This window comes from Procambarus clarkii, chromosome 10 (assembly GCF_040958095.1).
Source record: "Procambarus clarkii isolate CNS0578487 chromosome 10, FALCON_Pclarkii_2.0, whole genome shotgun sequence".
Taxonomy (NCBI): Eukaryota; Metazoa; Arthropoda; class Malacostraca; order Decapoda; family Cambaridae; genus Procambarus; species Procambarus clarkii.
This window is the reverse complement of record NC_091159.1, coordinates 18694964-18712224: the sequence shown is the minus strand read 5'-3', so window position 1 is coordinate 18712224 and position 17261 is coordinate 18694964. Positions and strand designations below refer to the sequence as shown.

Sequence of the window (17261 nt, the reverse complement as noted above, 5' to 3'; positions counted from 1 at the left end):
AAACAGCACACATGAGGAAAGCAAGAGATGAATTGAAAGTAAATTCTACAAATGGAAAGATGTACATCATGGGAAGGGTAAATGGGAAAATGTAGAAAAAAAGTTGTTAAAGGGATTTTGAGGGGTTAGTTGTGGGGCCAGGAGGCTGAATGTTATAAGAGAATAAAGGAAAGTGGATGGAGTAACTGTTAATACCAGAGGAGGAAAAATTAAATGTATCCTAAAATTATGTTGGATTGAGTGTTAAAGTTAGAGAATGTTAAAGTAAATAATGAAATGTAGGTGCTCTGAAATCAACCAATTGTATGGAGAAGTTACAATGTGATATGAAAATAATTGTGCTGAAAACTGTTAAATCATGAAATTGATTGGAATGTATGTACTGTATAACAGTTGTTGAAATGTGGAATGTGCCATATTTAAATGGAAATGAGAATTTCGTCAATGTGTATGTATTCGCACGAGCGGGGTGGGGTGTGGGTTTTTTTGTAATTACCCAAGTGCATTTTTGGCCTCCTTAGCTCATACAGGATGAGAGCTAAGCTCAGTGTCCTGTCATCCCAGCACTGTCATATAAAGCTTTGAAACTACTAATGGATTTGGCTTCCTCCACTTTCTCACATAACTTGTTCCAACCATCTACCACTATTTGCGAAACAATTTTCAAATTTTCTTCGGCACCTTTGTTTAATTAGCTTAAATACTGTATGACCTTGTTCTTCAAGTTCCAGGTCTCAAAACTTCTTCTTTATCAATTTTGTAGATTCCTGTTATTATTTTGTACATAGGGATCATATTGCCACTTCTTCTATCTTCTAGTTTTGGCATATTTAATGCCTCTAGCATTTTTTTTTTTTTTGAGATATACACAAGAGTTGTTACATTCTTCTACAGCCACTAGTACGCGTAGCGTTTCGGACAGGTCCCTGGAATACGATCCCCACCGCGAAGAATCGTTGTTACAACCAAGTACACATTTTACTGTTGCGTTAAACAGAGGCTACAGTTAAGGATTTGCGCCCAGTAAATCCTCCCCGGCCAGGATACGAACCCATGACAAAGCGCTCGCGGAATGCCGGGCGAGTGTCTTACCACTACACCACGGAGACAGTTTTTTCATGCCTCTTGTTGTTCAGTTCTGGAAGTCATTTTGTAGAATGCCTTTGCACCTTTTACAGTTTATTGGTATGCTTTTTGAGATAGGGGCACCATAGAACTGCTGTATACTCTTATTTTGGTCTCACAAAGGTCAGAAACAGTTTCTTTAGTACTGTATTTCACCATCCATGTAAATAAAAGTGATTCCGAAGTTGGCAAGCGCAGAGACGCTACTCGCATACTGTCCTTTGTGTGTTCCTCTAGTGACAGTCTACTATCCAGATTCACCCTAGATCTCTATCAGAATTCTTTAAGTCCTGTTCACATAATTTGTAGGTTGTGTGTGGTTTATTTTCTTCTATTCCATATTCCATAACAGGTGTGTGCGTGTGCGCATACGTAGGAGAATGCGATTGATTATAAGTGTATAGATGGAAGATGTGAAGATAGAATGGAAGATGGAAGCATCAAGAGAGAGATGTTTGTGAAGTCAGATCACCATGTAGAGTTGTGCAAAATTCCGATAAGGAGGAGGCAAGTTTTACAACCACCAAGGAGTGTAGCTAGTAGACAGAAATCACAATAGCGTGATAAATTAAATTAACAAATCCACGAGGGCCGTGATGAGGACTCGAACCTATGTCCGGGATGATCCCAGAAGTGCCTTAGTCCCGGAGAGGCTGCAGGACCCGTGCGAGGGCAGTAGCATTCCCGGTTGCAATTCTTTTACCATGTCGTGGTGCAATCGACTAAGGCACATCTGGGATCATCCCGGACGTAGGTTCGAACCCTGATCATGGCCCTTGTGGATGTGCTCATTTGATGAATTGTGCTACACGCTATTGTGATTTCTGTGTGTATTTAAAGAAGTGGCAAGTGATGTAAAATGGAGATCTAATATAATCATCATCCCAAAAATCTGTCATCAGTAAAGCCATCACTTACATGCTCAATCTCATTGCAGTAATTATATCTATACAGTACTGTACTAGAATTCATATGAAACTTTTATCAAACCAAAGTTGTTTATTATGGTGTCTTATCACCATTTTTGCACAATACTTATTCAATTAAGTTTTTTGCCAAGAAAAAAAAGGTGGTTTGTAAAAAATAAAAATGGCAAATATGGTAGTGTGCTCATTTAAACTCCAACAGGCCTAGTTGTCTGGGTTGGCCACATACAGGTGGCTATCTTGCATGCCTGTTTTGTGCATGCACTGTTTTGAGTCTGGCACAGGCATCAGTACATCTATGGATTTATCTACATAATTAAAGAACATCCTTTCAAAAGCCACCTCCAAATACAGGAAATCATTCAGGTAGTGTTTACAACCAGTAGACTAGAGAGAGAGAACATGTACTGCCAATTGCAAGGAAAATAAAACTTAAGATGATATAGAAGGGGGGGGGAAGCCAGCAAGTGATGTTACACAATTTTAATGTGACGAGACCCAGAGTAAATAATGTAACGAATGAAGGCTTTTTACATTCTTTATTAAGACTGAAAATTAGATCTTGAAAGGAAAGTATTAATGCAACACATTGAAAAAATAAAAATTCAGTAAAATATTTATAAAAATACTTCCGAGTTGCGGCAACACTTGGCCATAACAACCATTTCAATACGTATATACAATGTACGTATATTCGTAGTTACAGGTAATTCCCCCCCCACCACCGATAGTCCATTAAACCACTTGTCAACTTAAACCATATTGTCCCTGCTTATTTTCTAAAAACAGGCTTTTTATGGATAAACTATAAACAAGTTTATGCTGCATATAATAATTAGTGATTGTCGGCACCTCTCAAAGAACAGCAGCCAAGGAGCACAGCTCTCCTTCACACACCTGAACATGGGTGTCAGAGTAGAATGCTGGATAATTGATGAAGCGTGATGGCAAGCCAGTTACAGCTGTAATTTCTACTTCACACATGATTTTCTGGGGAAGCCACAGTGGATCCCTGAAGCTATCTCACCGAGATGGCTTCCAACTACTAGGTCACGTCAGCCACATAGTAATGCTTGGAATACTAGGGACTAGAACAAATATCTGGTCCCCTTTCTCACAGAAGTGCAGAGAACAGGTGACATTCCACCCCACCAGGAAAGCATCCAGAAAGTCAGTGATCACCACTGATATGTGGTGATAGTCAGTGATACAGATCACCACTGGGTTCAAAAGAACTGAAGCCTCTAACCTGTCAAACTCCCCTAAGTAAACAAATAATTGAAACTCTCAGAACTAGTGCAAGATTGTTAGCACTAACCCCCATTACCAATGTAGGTCAGGAGGGGGGGGGGGTCTCCAGTTTAAAATGTAAATCTGATAGAGCCCAATAGGCTCAAGAATCTGTACACTAGTTGATTGACAGTTGAGAGGTGGGACCAGAGCCAAAACTCAAACCCCAAGCACAAGAACAACTAGGTGTTAACCAATAAGGGAGGTGCAAAGTTCCAGGTCTTCTCCAGTCTTCCAAGCCAGTTCTGTTGTTGATATGAATACCTTCGGTTGTCCACTGTAGGGCTCCCTGGTCATCAACCAGTCCTGCTGCTTCCAAGCTAAGTGCCAACCATCCTTGGACTTTGCTCTGCAGAGGTCATTTTCTTGGTATTACATATTCTATATTTCAGTTAGCTTCATGAGCATGTTTTATGTCCAGTTTGTATTGTGTGGACTTGACTCATAGGATGCCTGGAGCTGCATGTGCTCAAGGCTACCTTCCCTGTCTGGCCCTAACACTGCCTCTGCACTGGCAGTTCTTTTTTCTGGTGTGTTTGGGAGTATGCTCTTTAGAGGTTGCACACCAGGGTGTGGGCCTTATCTCGGGTATGTCAGGGGTCTTTGGCCCCTCTATCCCCCTTGGATGGGAGAACATTTTGGGTGATTTGGTGCACTGCAGATTCACACACACTTATTTTACATGGTATGCTGAGGTCAGTCTTCACAGCCACGTTAACTAGGCTGCATTGGTCTACTTGCATATTTCCCAGTGAGCATCCCGGTGCTTGTACTGTGTGTTCTGTTTGGTCAATTCTTCAAGCCCTGGTAATTCTTTGCAGGTTTTGGTGTGGCTATGGATATCCCTCCCAAACCCACTCTTGCCATGTGCTACTTTGAGGAATACTCATTGTCAATATCACGAGGTGCCACTCATTCTATCTACCTCTACCATGCTACCTGTTGGGTCAGTGACATCCATGACCCTGAGTCCAATGAGTTTTCACCCAGCCCATGTGGCTCTTCTCTACACCTCTCCCAGTGAAGTACAAACTTATCAGGCAATTGCTACCGTGCAGGTTCAGTTTGCTCACCTTCAGTGCTTGCGGTTTTGTCCCTGGTTGGATGTTCCAGAATTGGCCCTGTCTTTGTTTTCAGGGGACCCAGAATTGGAGATGTTGGTGAATTCCACCTTGGTTCTGTCTGCACCTCCTTTCCCCTCCCCCATCAGGTGTGGTGCACCCGGCTTCTACTCCTACTCCTTTGCTTCAGGCTCTGAAACATCTGATGGTTTGGGAGTCAAGGTTATGGAGTCCTTTCACTTCAGGCTTGGAGGCAATTGAGCTGCCAAGTCCTGCCAAGATTTCAGGCTTTTCTTACACCAGCCAACCCTTTCTTCCAAGATCTTGTGTCTGGACTCTGGTTTTCTATCCCAGGTGATGGGCATGGACTCTGGATCTGCCCCAGAGCCAGCACGTTTGACTTCTGGGGCTTGAGAGGAGTCTGATAGGAATCCTTCAGTTCCTTTAGACATCACGTGGCCTTATCCCTTCCAACGAGAACCTCTTGTTTCAGGGGAAGGAATTTTCTTACCCCTCCCTCCTTGTATGACTGATCTTTCTGTGGCTCCCCCAATGATTCATTTCCCTATCTCATATGGTGCATTGGATTCATGCTTCTGGAGGTTTCCTTCCTCTCAGGTTCCCCCTTCAGTGGTTCTGGTTTCTTTTTAAATATCTCCTACATGACCTGGATTTTGCCTCTGATGGACCCTGCCTCTTTCAAGTTTGGATCTTCCTCGCCATACTGGCTGCGATAAAAAGTTCCAAAGTCTTCCTGGCTAACAGACAATCTTTTCCCTTAGGGTTTGACACAGCTTTTATCATTTCTGCAAGCTTGAGTGGCTCAAGGCTTTGAACATTTTGCAGGTGTTTTTGAGCTGTTTCTCTCTGAAGCCACTCGATGACTGCCTGGCTGCTCCCACTCTTTCCTGGGATGTAGGATTAATGCAGCTTCATAGTACTTTGGTGTTTGCAGCCATCCTGGGAGACGATACGAGGGCTTACTCACTCGCACTTGACTGAGTGTGTTCTTGCTCTCATGGAGTTTTTTTTTTTGCCTGGCTTCATGAGGACTGTTTCGCTCAGCGAAGGTTTGGATGCAAATGCCTTGTTGCCGGACATGGCGACTTCAATAGCTGCTTTGCCTCAGCTGTTTATGCCCATGCTCCAGGAGGGGGCTGCTGTGCTCTACTCAGCCTGGCAACACTTGTAAAGGGCAATGTTGTCCAAGTCATTAGATTCGGCTTGGTCCTTGGCCCTTTTGTTTGCCTCCCCCTTTTCACTGCTCCTCTTTCTAGAGATTGTTGAACAGTTCTTGTCTTCTGTGGCTGCTTCATGATGACTCATTTCTCAGTTATTATGTACAGTACTTGGGGTTCTCTTTCTCGTTTTTGAGGCAGTCAGGTAGTGCTGGGGCTTCGCTTGCTGCTGGTCAGGGTTGGTCTTCGATGTAGCCAGATTCTAGGTCTTATGTACCTCCTACTGTCGATTCCTCATCCGCTCGTTGGCACGGCTCTCGTGCTTCAAGGAAAGAATGCTCTATTTGTGGTTAATGCCAGCCCTTTCACAGTTTGTCCCATTGAAGGGGTGGTCAAGAATGGCTCCCCAAGTTTGCTGACTCCTGGTCCCACAAGTTGTGGGTGTTTCGAGTAGTTTTTTTAGTAATTGAAACACAATTCTGAAACTGGAAAGTGTAGCATAGGCTCCTTGCACGATGTTCTTTATGTGGTCTTCAGGTGATAGTTTTCTATTTAGAACCACCCCTAAATCTCTTAATTAGAATTCTTTAAAGATTTCTCACATAATTTGTAGGTTGTGTGTGGTCTATCTTCTCCTATTCCCAGCCATCCTCCTGTTTTGGTAGTACTTATAGTAACAATGAGGACCATAGTATATATACAGACGTACAATAAAATTAGAAAGTAGAAATCGGCACTATTGAGTTGGATAATCCAGAAAACTATTGTCTACTATGTTGCAAAGACAAACTAAATTAACCAACCCTTCCTAGGCCTAATACAGTACAGATGTGTGCTATACTAGGCTTAGGAATGTTTAAGTTTGCTTTTTTAGCTTCATTTTTTCAGACTCATATAAAGTAAATGGTACAAAGTTGTATTACAGGGTATCTAATTGTTTAGAACAGCAATCTTTGTACTATGGTGCAGTTACAAAAACTACTATCTAAACAGGAGAATGGGTTGCTATTCCACATTCCATAACATGGCATTTATTCACATTAAATTCTATTTGCCAAGTGGTGTTCCGTACACTTATTTTGTCCAAGTCTTCTTGAAGGGCATGACAATCGTCTAAGTGTCTCATCTTCCCTAGTATCTTAGCATCATCAGCAAATATGTTCATATAATTCTGTATTGCATCTGGTAGATTGTTTATGTAGACAATGAACATTACCAGTGCAAGAACTGAACCCTGTGGTACTCCACTTGTGGCATTTCTCCAATCCGATACATTGCCTCTGATTACTGCCCTCATTTTTTTGCCAGTTAGAAAATTTTTCATCCATGTTAGAAGCCTACCTGTCACCCGTCCAATATGTTCCAGTTTCCAGAACAGCCTCTTGTGTGGAGGTCTGTCGAAAGTCTTTTTAGGCCCAGGTAAATGCAGTCATCTCATCCCAACCAGCTCTTTCCTGTAAAATCTGTCGCTGTATCATACAAACTGAATAAATTCATTACACAGGATCTTCCAAATCGAAAAATCGTACTGTCTGTGTTATAATATAATTTTTCTCCAGGTGTTCTACCCATTTAGTTTTAATTATTTTTTCAAATATTTTGACAATTACACTTGTCAATATACAGGTCTATAATTGAGGGGGTCTTCCAATCTACAAAAGTGGCAGCAGGGAACTATGTTAGTCTTTTTCCACACATCTGCTAGGACTCCTGTACACAGGGATGCCTGAAAAATCAGTTTAAGTGGAATGCTGAGCTAAGGTGCACAGAACCCAAGATGAAACTCAATCTGGGCCAACTGTTTTGTTTTTACTGTACTTAACTCCAAGAGCATTTTTTCCACTTCATCTCTAGACACCTCTATATGCTCTATGTTGTTCTCTGGAATTCTTATTGTGCTCGATTCTCTGAAGATTTAATTTTGCACAAACACACTTGGGATCCGTTTGTTTAATGATTCACACATTTCCTTTTCATTTTCTGTGAATCTGTTTCCCCATTTTCAACCTCTGGATATTATCCTTTACCTGCAACTTGCTCTTTATGAATTTATAGATTTTTAGTTCTTGGCTTGGTTCTGTTTCACATTTGTCCGCTATTCCTTTCTCAAAATTTCTTTCTGCCTCTCCTCACTGCTGTGTAGTTGTTTCTCGCTTCTTTGTATCGCTGGTATGTTTGGGGGGGTTTGGCCTCTTCCTATATTGATTTGATTTTTGTCTTTTGGTCTCTGGCCCCTTTGCAATTTCTGTTGAACTTGTTTCCTAGTTCTGCATCTCTGCTTTGGAATAATTTTTTTTTGCGACTCGTATATTTAACAAAACTTGACATACATCTTCATTTACTTCCTTGCCTAACAGCAAATTTTTCCAGTCAAATTCCTTAAAGAAAATTCTAAGTTTTCCATAATGTTCTCTCCTGAAATCAGGTTTTTCAACTGCTTCAACTTCCTTTCCTTCCAGATTATAATGCACTACATTATTCCCAAAAGAACATGGTCACTTTTACCCAAGGGAGGAAGGCACTGAATGTTAAATTCAGTACTTCCTCTTTCCTGGTGAATGTCAAATCCAGCATGGAGGGAACATCCCCTTTCCTCACCCTCATAGCTTGTTTAACGCGTTGATACATGAATGTCTCCAGGACGAGGTTTACGAATCTACAGGTCCAAAAGTCCTGTTCTAGCTTCATATGCCTCCCAGTCTATGGATGTCGTCAACTACAAACAGTCATGATCTATCTTTATCCACTCTCGCTATAATCTCTCTCATTATTGTTATGAGGCTCCTCTTGTTTATTATCCAGCTCATTCTTTGTCCACGTGTTGCATGGCAGTAGACTTTATGCTTCCATGATTATTAGTTATCATCCTGCTTTTAAATCTCCAGTGCTGTCGTGTCAATATTATTATTATGCATGGGTGCCCTGATGTAAATCTCTATGCATTGGCTTGGAATCTGTGCGTTGGTGTCTACATGACTCTGTTCTCCGATTGTGAGGCCCTTGTGGTGGATGTCTTTTGGCTTATTATCTAGTTGCAGTGGAGGTTTCTTTACCTTTTTCCTGGTCCAGCTGTTGCTCCGGGTCCTGACCATGTTGGAGTCCTACCACTGGAAGGTGGTCCTTTTGGCTCCTAGTTGGTTGGCACAGTCTTTGTTTCAGGTGCTGTTTGCATGGTGTTCGAACCTGGCTATTATTCCTCGGCTCCATGTCTTTCAGAAGATTAGTTCAGTGACATAACTAGCTGGTTCAAACTTCTCAACTTTTCATATCTGGTATTTCTAATGCATCTATCACCATCTATATTGCGAGCAGAAGGCCGAATTGATGGGGCCCATGCCTGCGTTTCGTCTTCCCAGCAGCAGTATGAAGCAGCCTAGCACTCTGTTCCCCACTTCCTGTCCCTTCGATGTCATTCTTCCATCTCTGTTAACGTTGACCTTTCATTTCTCTTTTGGTTGCTTCTCAATTGGCACCTTATGCTTAATACTGTCGCCTCTTACTGTTCGGCGCTAGTAGAGCTGCTAGGACTTGCGTCCAACATCAACATTACCTCAGCACCATTTCAAAAGCTGTCTTGTGCACAGTTTCACTAGCCTGTTCATGTGCCACCTAAACCATTCTAGTCTCTTGACAGTGTTCTCACATTCCTTTCTTCTCCAAGGTTTACCGTTTTCCCTTTTGTCTACGATTCATTAGGCAGTTTTCTGTTGGCACTCGCCTCCAGTTGTAGGTTCGGGATATACATGATCTTTACTAGAGGTGGGGTCATTGTTCTTTTGGCCTAGGTGGGTGTAATGTTGGCTTGCAGCCAGCTCCTTTTCTGGTAAAAAATGAGTTGGTGGGCTTCCAGAGGGGTCCTTTGGATGTTGATGCTATGTTGATTCAGCCAAGTATGTATCTTGTCCTGTGCCTGGCAAAGGCTCTTCACTGGTACCTTCATGTCACCAATTCTGCCTTGGTAGACACTGCAGGTCAATCATTTTTCCTTTGCTCCTTATTCCAAAGCTCGTGTTTCTCAGGTCGTCCACAGTTTCATTAAGCCCAGCCAGCCTGCAGTCTATCCTTGAGCCCATAATGTTCATAAGCACAGTATGCTGCTCTCATAGTGGTCTTTGCTAACATGTCTTGGGCTGATATTAAGGTGGAGGGGTTTTGGCAGTCTAAAGTTATGGTAAACCAGGATTTAGTTTATGTTTCTGGACCTCATCATGCCTGTTACATTGGGTCTTTTCTATTGCCCTGCTGTCTCGTCTTCATCCAGTTGCAGCCCCGCTACTGTGCCAGGTGCTGTTTGTTTCACTACGGGCTCACCATAGCCCATGCTACTTGGAACTATTCGTTCTGAGTAGCTGAATCTAAAATAACAGCTACAACAATCTTCATCTTGATTGTCTGAAGTTCTTACTCCAATAAGGTAAGTCCCCCAGTATGCCAAACAGAACTCTGCAGCTGCTGTGACCTTGTAGATGGGAACCATCTCAGTGAAATAGCTTTAAGGATCTACCAAGGCTAATCCAGAAACAGGCCTTTCATTACAATCAATACTCATTTTTCCTTTTACTTCATGATGCTTGTCTCTAGGTTTTCAAGAATATGTTGGGAGCACAATAATCATGTCTGCCTTGAATGCATATGACAGGTGACCACCCACAGAGAAACAAAGAATGTGCCTCTCTTCTATCTGAACTCAATGGAGACCTTGTCTTTTACACATTACTGGTTGAGTGCCCTGGACCCAGAATGGCTCCCCTAATAGTCACTGGCTGGCGAAGAGGGCACTGCCAGTGTCAAGATGCAGGAGGCGGCAATGCCTGTGACAAGACAACAGTTCCAAATAAAGTACTTAAGTGGGGCTTTTGGCAGTTCAACGTAGTATATGCTCAATAATCTGAATTATTTCGAACCCACACCTATTTGAGTTTGCAGAAGTTTTACCTGGAAAGTCCAAAAATTAAACAATTTAAATGTGATGGGCTTTCGTTCACCAGAAATCTCGGTAACTCAAATTTTTATTTGAGTTGAGCAGTTAAAAAACTCCAGCTTAAATTTATTCAGATTAACTAAATCTCAAGGTTATTGGAATTTGGGTTACCAAGCTCTTACAGTACTTCCGAGTGATGTTTTGGGGCCTCCCTGCTGGAGAAATTATTGACTATAATGTGTTTTACTAAAATTGCAGTGTCAGGTATATGCGAGCCAGAGGAAAGAAAATAAAATTAAACAAGTATAGAGTTTCCAGAAAAGAATCATGAGCATGCACCAAAGTGCAATCAAAAGAACAGTAACACTGCAAAGAAAATGGAGATGCATCAGCAATTCTGTTGGTACACTTGGCGAATCTCAAATTTGATTATATCTGCCATTGTATACAATATGGTTTGTCCATCAAACAATGTTGCTGGACCATAAAGACAGGAGAAGCAGGTTGAAAAGACTGAGTTCATCAATCACTTTTCTAAGAGACTGGGCACACAACTTAGCAACTTTCAAAGTTCAGCAATATAAATAAAACTCATAAAAGCTGAGAATAGCAGTGTGTTTGCAGTGAAGCTTCTTGGCACAATTATACCTGGGCAACACCCAGAGTGTGTTCTTAAGAGTTCTACTTTACAAACCCGGCATGGGGCCCTCTTGATTTCTAATAACCTGCTTCAACCAACTGTTGCTTGGAGTGGCCTACAGGCCCACATATCCACTACAACTCGCTTGGTCCAGTACAGTAATTCTTACAGAAACTTGTCTGTTTCTTGAAGTCTACCTTTGTTCCAGCAAAATTTTGTATGCTTCCTGGAACGGTACTAAATAGTTGTGGACCTCTGATGCAAGTTAAATGTAAACTAGTGTTCTATTTTTGGAAAACCACTAGACCCAATACTGACAGACAAAAACAACACTGCACAATGTCTGCCTATCAGAACACACGTCAACATACAAAATGCCATTACATGCATTTTGCCCCAAAGGCAACAACTCTTGGTGGCTTAACAATGAGCATATGGCACAAAAGAAGCCCATTCCTTCTCACAACAAAAAGAAGACAGCTCTCCAACTTCCTGGTGACTACAGTACATGAACAACTCGGGACACTTTACTGTGATCTTGCATCAAGTCCAAATTATGAAAAAGGGAAAGAGCGAAAACCCAATTAATCTTTACACCAATAAGGTCACGGCCCTTGTGGATTTGTTCATTTGATGCATCACGTTAGTGTGATCTCTGTGTGTATTGCTTGACCCATATTTGACTTTGGAATTGCAACTACAAATGTCACGTATAACACTGGGTACAAGGATAGATTCCTGGATGCTTGGCATTCCCTCACCATGTACATACTAACAAGTACCTGGCACTAATGGACAAGAAAATACAGTGACCCCAGACTACAAAGCCAAAACCACTACCAGATGGAATGGATCCTGGGGCTGGCCCTTGTTAGAATCCCTTGAAGTGCCACCTGGAGGCTAAACATTACACACCTATTATAATTAATATGTTCTATTATGGTACTGTATTTTGTCATTAGATCTCAAATAAATGCAATGGTTAATGTTAACATTATGTTTATACAAAAATGTTGGAAAGGCAATTGAACGCTACCTGTGCCTTTCCATTTTTCCCTGTTCTGAGTTTATCCATGGCTTCTCGGGTGATTTGCCGAGACTTCAACACACAGAAACCATCCCAATCAAGAAACGTGTGATGTTTGAAGGAAATCAGTCAAGAGCTACCTCGTCCACAAATGGCACATCTCTCAGTATCTGTATAGCATTTTCAAATGAGTATTTTACAACTTTAAAAATAATGTTCCACTTCAAATTTCTAGGGAGTCTCCTAAATTGTACATATTATGTACTATGTAGATAGTTCTACCCAAATTAAAAAAAAATTTAATTGATGCATAAATCTGAGTTATAAATTTTTAAACTTGGTCATTTATGCAAAATGAGGGGTGTAGAAACTTTTTTTTTTTTTTTTTTTTTTTACATAAACTAGACATAACTAAATAAATCAATTTACAATATACAGTTAGATTCTATTATGGCAGTTGAATGTAATGGATATAAAATGGGCAAAATTTGTTGACGATTATTCATTTTTAATTTTTTTTTAGTGTTGTTGAAAATTAGTATTTTCCCTAGTTTCTTCTTAGGTTACAATGCTGAAACTATATCCCAGGAGGCCCTATTGTTACTATCAAATAAGTTTCAATAAAATTGAACTTTTAACACCCATTGAATGTGTCCCCCCTAAGGAAGCCTAAAATGCAGTGTGTTGATGCTGTATAACAGTGTTATGAACAAGCAGACTGAATAGATAATACCAACCAAAAAGCTGGTTAGTCATGAATCAGGGAGATACCGTGCTAAAATAAGCAGAACTGTATATTTCCGAGAGGTTCATATACTGTATTCATTAGAATGGCCTAGGAGCTTTAAAAGTCGTTTTAGTATTAAAACCAGTAAAATCTGCTGGGACATAGCAGTTTGCCGATACAGTTAGTGTAGTCTCTTGTACTGAAGTTTAAGCACCTTGTGGAAACTGAAGATTTATCACCAAAACAATTTTATAATGCTGGTGAGCCAAGAATGTACTGGAAAAAGTTACAGTAAAAAAATACAGTTTGGTTCATGATGAAAACTACCCTACTGTTGGCTAAATATGCAACAAAGAATGAGTAAGAGTGTTGTATTGAGCCAACTGTGAAGGTGCATACAAATGTAAATTATTACCATTTAGGGAAAAAAGCTTGTAGCTTAGGCCAAAGAAAAGAGCAAAGAATCTCCCTACTTTATATAAAGCCCCCAAAAAGTGTGTGGATGACTATGAACATTCCCAGACTGGTTTACCAAGAAAATTGTACCCATGGTAGAGGGGAACCTAAGAAACGTAGCAAAGTGGTGTTACTACGGGTACAATTTATCATGTTTACCTTGTAACACCGAACCCTTCATCTATCCCATGGACCAAGGCATCAATATCATGAGGGTAACCTAAATTAATTTCACAGGTATTTAACATTAAAACAACTACATAGAATGTACCTTCTGGTTTGTGCAATGTCAAAGAAACAACTTTATGGAATGCAATAAATCTTTGGACAGCATCTGCTAATTTTCATCATGCAAGCAATAATAAAGATTTAGAAAGGTTTTCCTCAAGAACCAGTACTCCATGGAATAGAACTAATAAGCCAGGAAAACCTTGGCTATCTTAGGGCACCAAAGTCAGCTGAATAGAGAAAGGTACTAACACCAGAAGTTTGTGTGAACAGGACAACATTGGAAGCATATGGGAAGTGAGCAAACATAAGAACATCATTTAAGAATTTAAACATGGAGACTGTCTAGTACATCCACAATGTCTATGCGAGACCATTACTTGAGTATACAACACCAGCATGGCTCCCACACTTTATGAAGCACTAAAAGAACCTTGAGAAAGTTTAGAGATTTGCAATTAGATTAGTAACAGTAGATTGAGGAAACTTACCCTCACCTCTCTCTTCTTAGAGGTTACAAGAACCAGAAGGGATATGATAAATACATACAAGATCCTAAGGAGAAGAGACAAAGGAAGCCTATTTAAATGAAAAGGAGGTAGGACAAGGACACATCAGTGGAAGACAGACATGCAACTGAGGTATAAAGATGTAAGGAAGTTCATGTTCCCTGTACAAGTGGTGGGCAACTTGAAGGAAGAGGTTGTTGAAGCCAAGTAAATCCATAACTTTAAGAACAAAAATATGATGAATACATTAATTTTGAGAGGAAAATGTGGCAGATATACATGCTAGGAGGCAAGGCATAACGAGCTACATCTCACTCCCCATAGTCACTAACAGGCAAGCACTTGAGGCGGCGGTAGCTTCACTGTCCTTATTGAACCAACCTTAATCCTTGGACTGTGCCCATTTATACAAGACAACTCCCTAGCGAGTGAATTTTTTTTTTTAATTCCTCCAAATATTATTGAAGTGTTCTCCCTGATTATGGGAAACAATAAATTGTTTTGTGACTTACTTTGGCCATAGTGAAGCCAGGAAATCTTACAGTGAAGTCATGATTCGTGAGCATTCATGGAGCCATTGCCCCCCAGTGTGGTCACCCTGGGTCACTAATGGTGGGAGTTGCCAAGATATTTTTACATACTGTACAGTACTTCAATGTCCATGATTTGTTTTCTGTCTGTTTTTTACAGTAATATTACCCAATAGTGTGCCATTCCAGAAATGTCTATATTAAAATGTGTTAAACATTAGGCTGTTCAAATGTATTTGGGTCAAAGATGTGCACCATATTATATTCTTAGACCAATAAGAAGGAACAACAAAACATTGCTTTTGCTATTATTACTGTACTCAGTATACACACTTTACATACAACTATCTACATTTTCATGCACCATTATGAACCACTGATCAATTCCGGGAGGGTGTAATAATCTCGTAGCCAGTTATCAGAGTTCAGCCTAGACTTGCATATTTTGCACAAAATTGTAGGTGCACGCACTGAATACACAGTTCATCCTCGCTCTAACGAACCCTGCGTTATCAAATTCCTGGATGGTCAAAACATATTGAATTTAGTAAAAATTGTTCAGTGTAACATACAAATGTTTGAGCAAGGATTTTTCATGCAAAACATTGCCAAAGTCAAGCTTAGGGGAACAGCCATGTTATCATTCATGATCCACCTAATCAACTGGTAAACAATTGTACAGTGCTTAAAAACTTTTAATCAAGCTTAAATATGGCATAATATTTTACAATTTATATTATAAAATACAGTACTATTTAAAAAAATCTACATAGAATAGCCAAAAGTTTATTTTATTAAGTCGCCACTTCACTTGTTCAAGCACCACTGATGGTGGGTTGGTTTGGTCAGAGATGTTAACGTCAATTACAATGGAACCTCAGCGTTACCCTTGAGTACTAGTTTTTCGGTGTATGACGACAATTTCACCGTAAAATTTGCCCTAGTGAAAGACATTTGCTCTGGAATACAAATCCCATGTTCATACGTGTATGGATCATGTGTGTGGGTTCTGCAAGGCAGAGGGTGAGGTACGATCAGCTTACCCATGAATCCTGCCTATTGATAACTGCATTTCAATTCACTATGAAGAATTTTATCATTTTCTTTTTTTGTTGCTGAACAGAAAAGATCTTACTATATATCATGCCATGGGTCCCAAGAAAGTCAGTGGTAAGTTCAACCAAAGAAAATCGATGTAATAGAAAAAAAAAGCATAAACATGAAAATGGTATGCCTATGTTTGATCTGGCTAGGAATGTGTGCAGTGTGGGAAGAACATGGCGGCCCTACACATTCACACACAGGATAGGTGATGTTGCCAGATATGGTCCTCATTTCTTTTTTTTACTTAAGGCCCTAGACAAAAAGTAAGGGTTTCAGGTTTTTTTTTTTTTTCAAAATGGAGGATTGTTATTGAAGGCCTAAGGGAGCAACTGTGAGCCCCATGTATGTGTAAGACTTAAATATTATGTAGTTCCGTGCTACATCGTTTGATATGATAGGCAGTCTGAGCATATTTATGTACCCCATCAAATGATGTGATGCGCAGCCAAAGGGTTAGCAGTTCGTAATGGTGCATAAAACTGTAGTTAGATATACTGTGTGTATACAGTATAACAGCAAAAATAATGTTTATTGGTCTAAGAATATACCATGGTGTACACGATGACTAAACAAAAAAAATCAGAAACATCATCGTTTCTCCATTTTCTAATGTGTGCTTTGGTCATCATATCTTCAGCCACATTATTGTGACTTATCTGCATATGGTGTACATATTAATGACAAATTTGAGTCTACTGATGCTCACACACATTATACGTTTTATATATATTTTTCAAATGATACACTTAAATAGAACTGCAAAAAAAAATAAAATGAAAACAAATTGGTGACACTGAAATATGTAACAAATATCTATGCGCTAATTACAGGGCGATAGCTCCACGGATGCTCATGAATTGTGACGTCATGATAAGATATCATCCTTCCCACAGTCAGTCAATGTTTTCTTTCTAATTTTCCCCTTGAACTGGGAATGCATTTAAACAATATTAAAAGTTAAAAAAAAAAAAAAAGCAACATTTTTTTCTGGAGCACAGAGCAGTTGTCAAATAAATGAAATTTTTGTGAGCAGTGCAAAGATTAAGCAGATACTGTAATTATCATCATCCTTCATAAAGTAGCTTGTTCGTTGTTGTTTAGTAGCGAGTCAGTGTTTGGGAGTTTAGCTGTTTTCTGTGCACTGGAGACATGGGAGGAGTAAGCACTGCCATAACCCATTGCCTCTCACCCACCACCAGTTAAGCCCCTCACTGCCTGAAAGTCACTTGTTAGGTTAGAATTCTTTAAGATCAGGGTTACAGGTATCTGTAAGCCAGAATAATTTAATTTGGGCATTGTTTTGTCCCAAGCAGGTTGGATTCAAGATGCAGATATTGTACCTCAATCCACTAGAGAATGTGAGTGAGTGAATTTGGTGAAATTTCATTATCTTAACATTGTGCCCATTGTACCCACCCTGCATAAAAAATAAGTTAGGTTCCAAAATAGTCTTCAGGAGAGGGACTAACTTCATTAAGCTTTGAATTAGGACCATAACTAAAAGTTCCAAATCTGTAAGAGGAAATGTTTTAAAGTTGT

General features: G+C 40.1%; 1 protein-coding gene across 11 annotated transcripts in view; it reads right to left on the bottom strand.

Moving 5' to 3' along the window:
• The window catches only part of LOC123746798 (arginine/serine-rich coiled-coil protein 2), a 119674-nt gene that overhangs the window by 92601 nt on the left and 9812 nt on the right, over positions 1 to 17261 (bottom strand). Inside the window, exon 2 of one of the 11 annotated variants that reach the window (XM_069321671.1) lies at positions 12178 to 12338. The exons of 8 other annotated variants lie outside the window; for them this stretch is intronic. In XM_069321671.1, the coding sequence (XP_069177772.1) occupies positions 12178 to 12216 (39 nt within the window). In that variant the 5' untranslated portion in view covers positions 12217 to 12338. Of the gene's footprint in view, positions 1 to 12177; positions 17177 to 17261 lie in introns of those variants that run through there. 2 more of the 11 variants (XM_045728589.2, XM_045728597.2) reach the window with 2 other exon arrangements.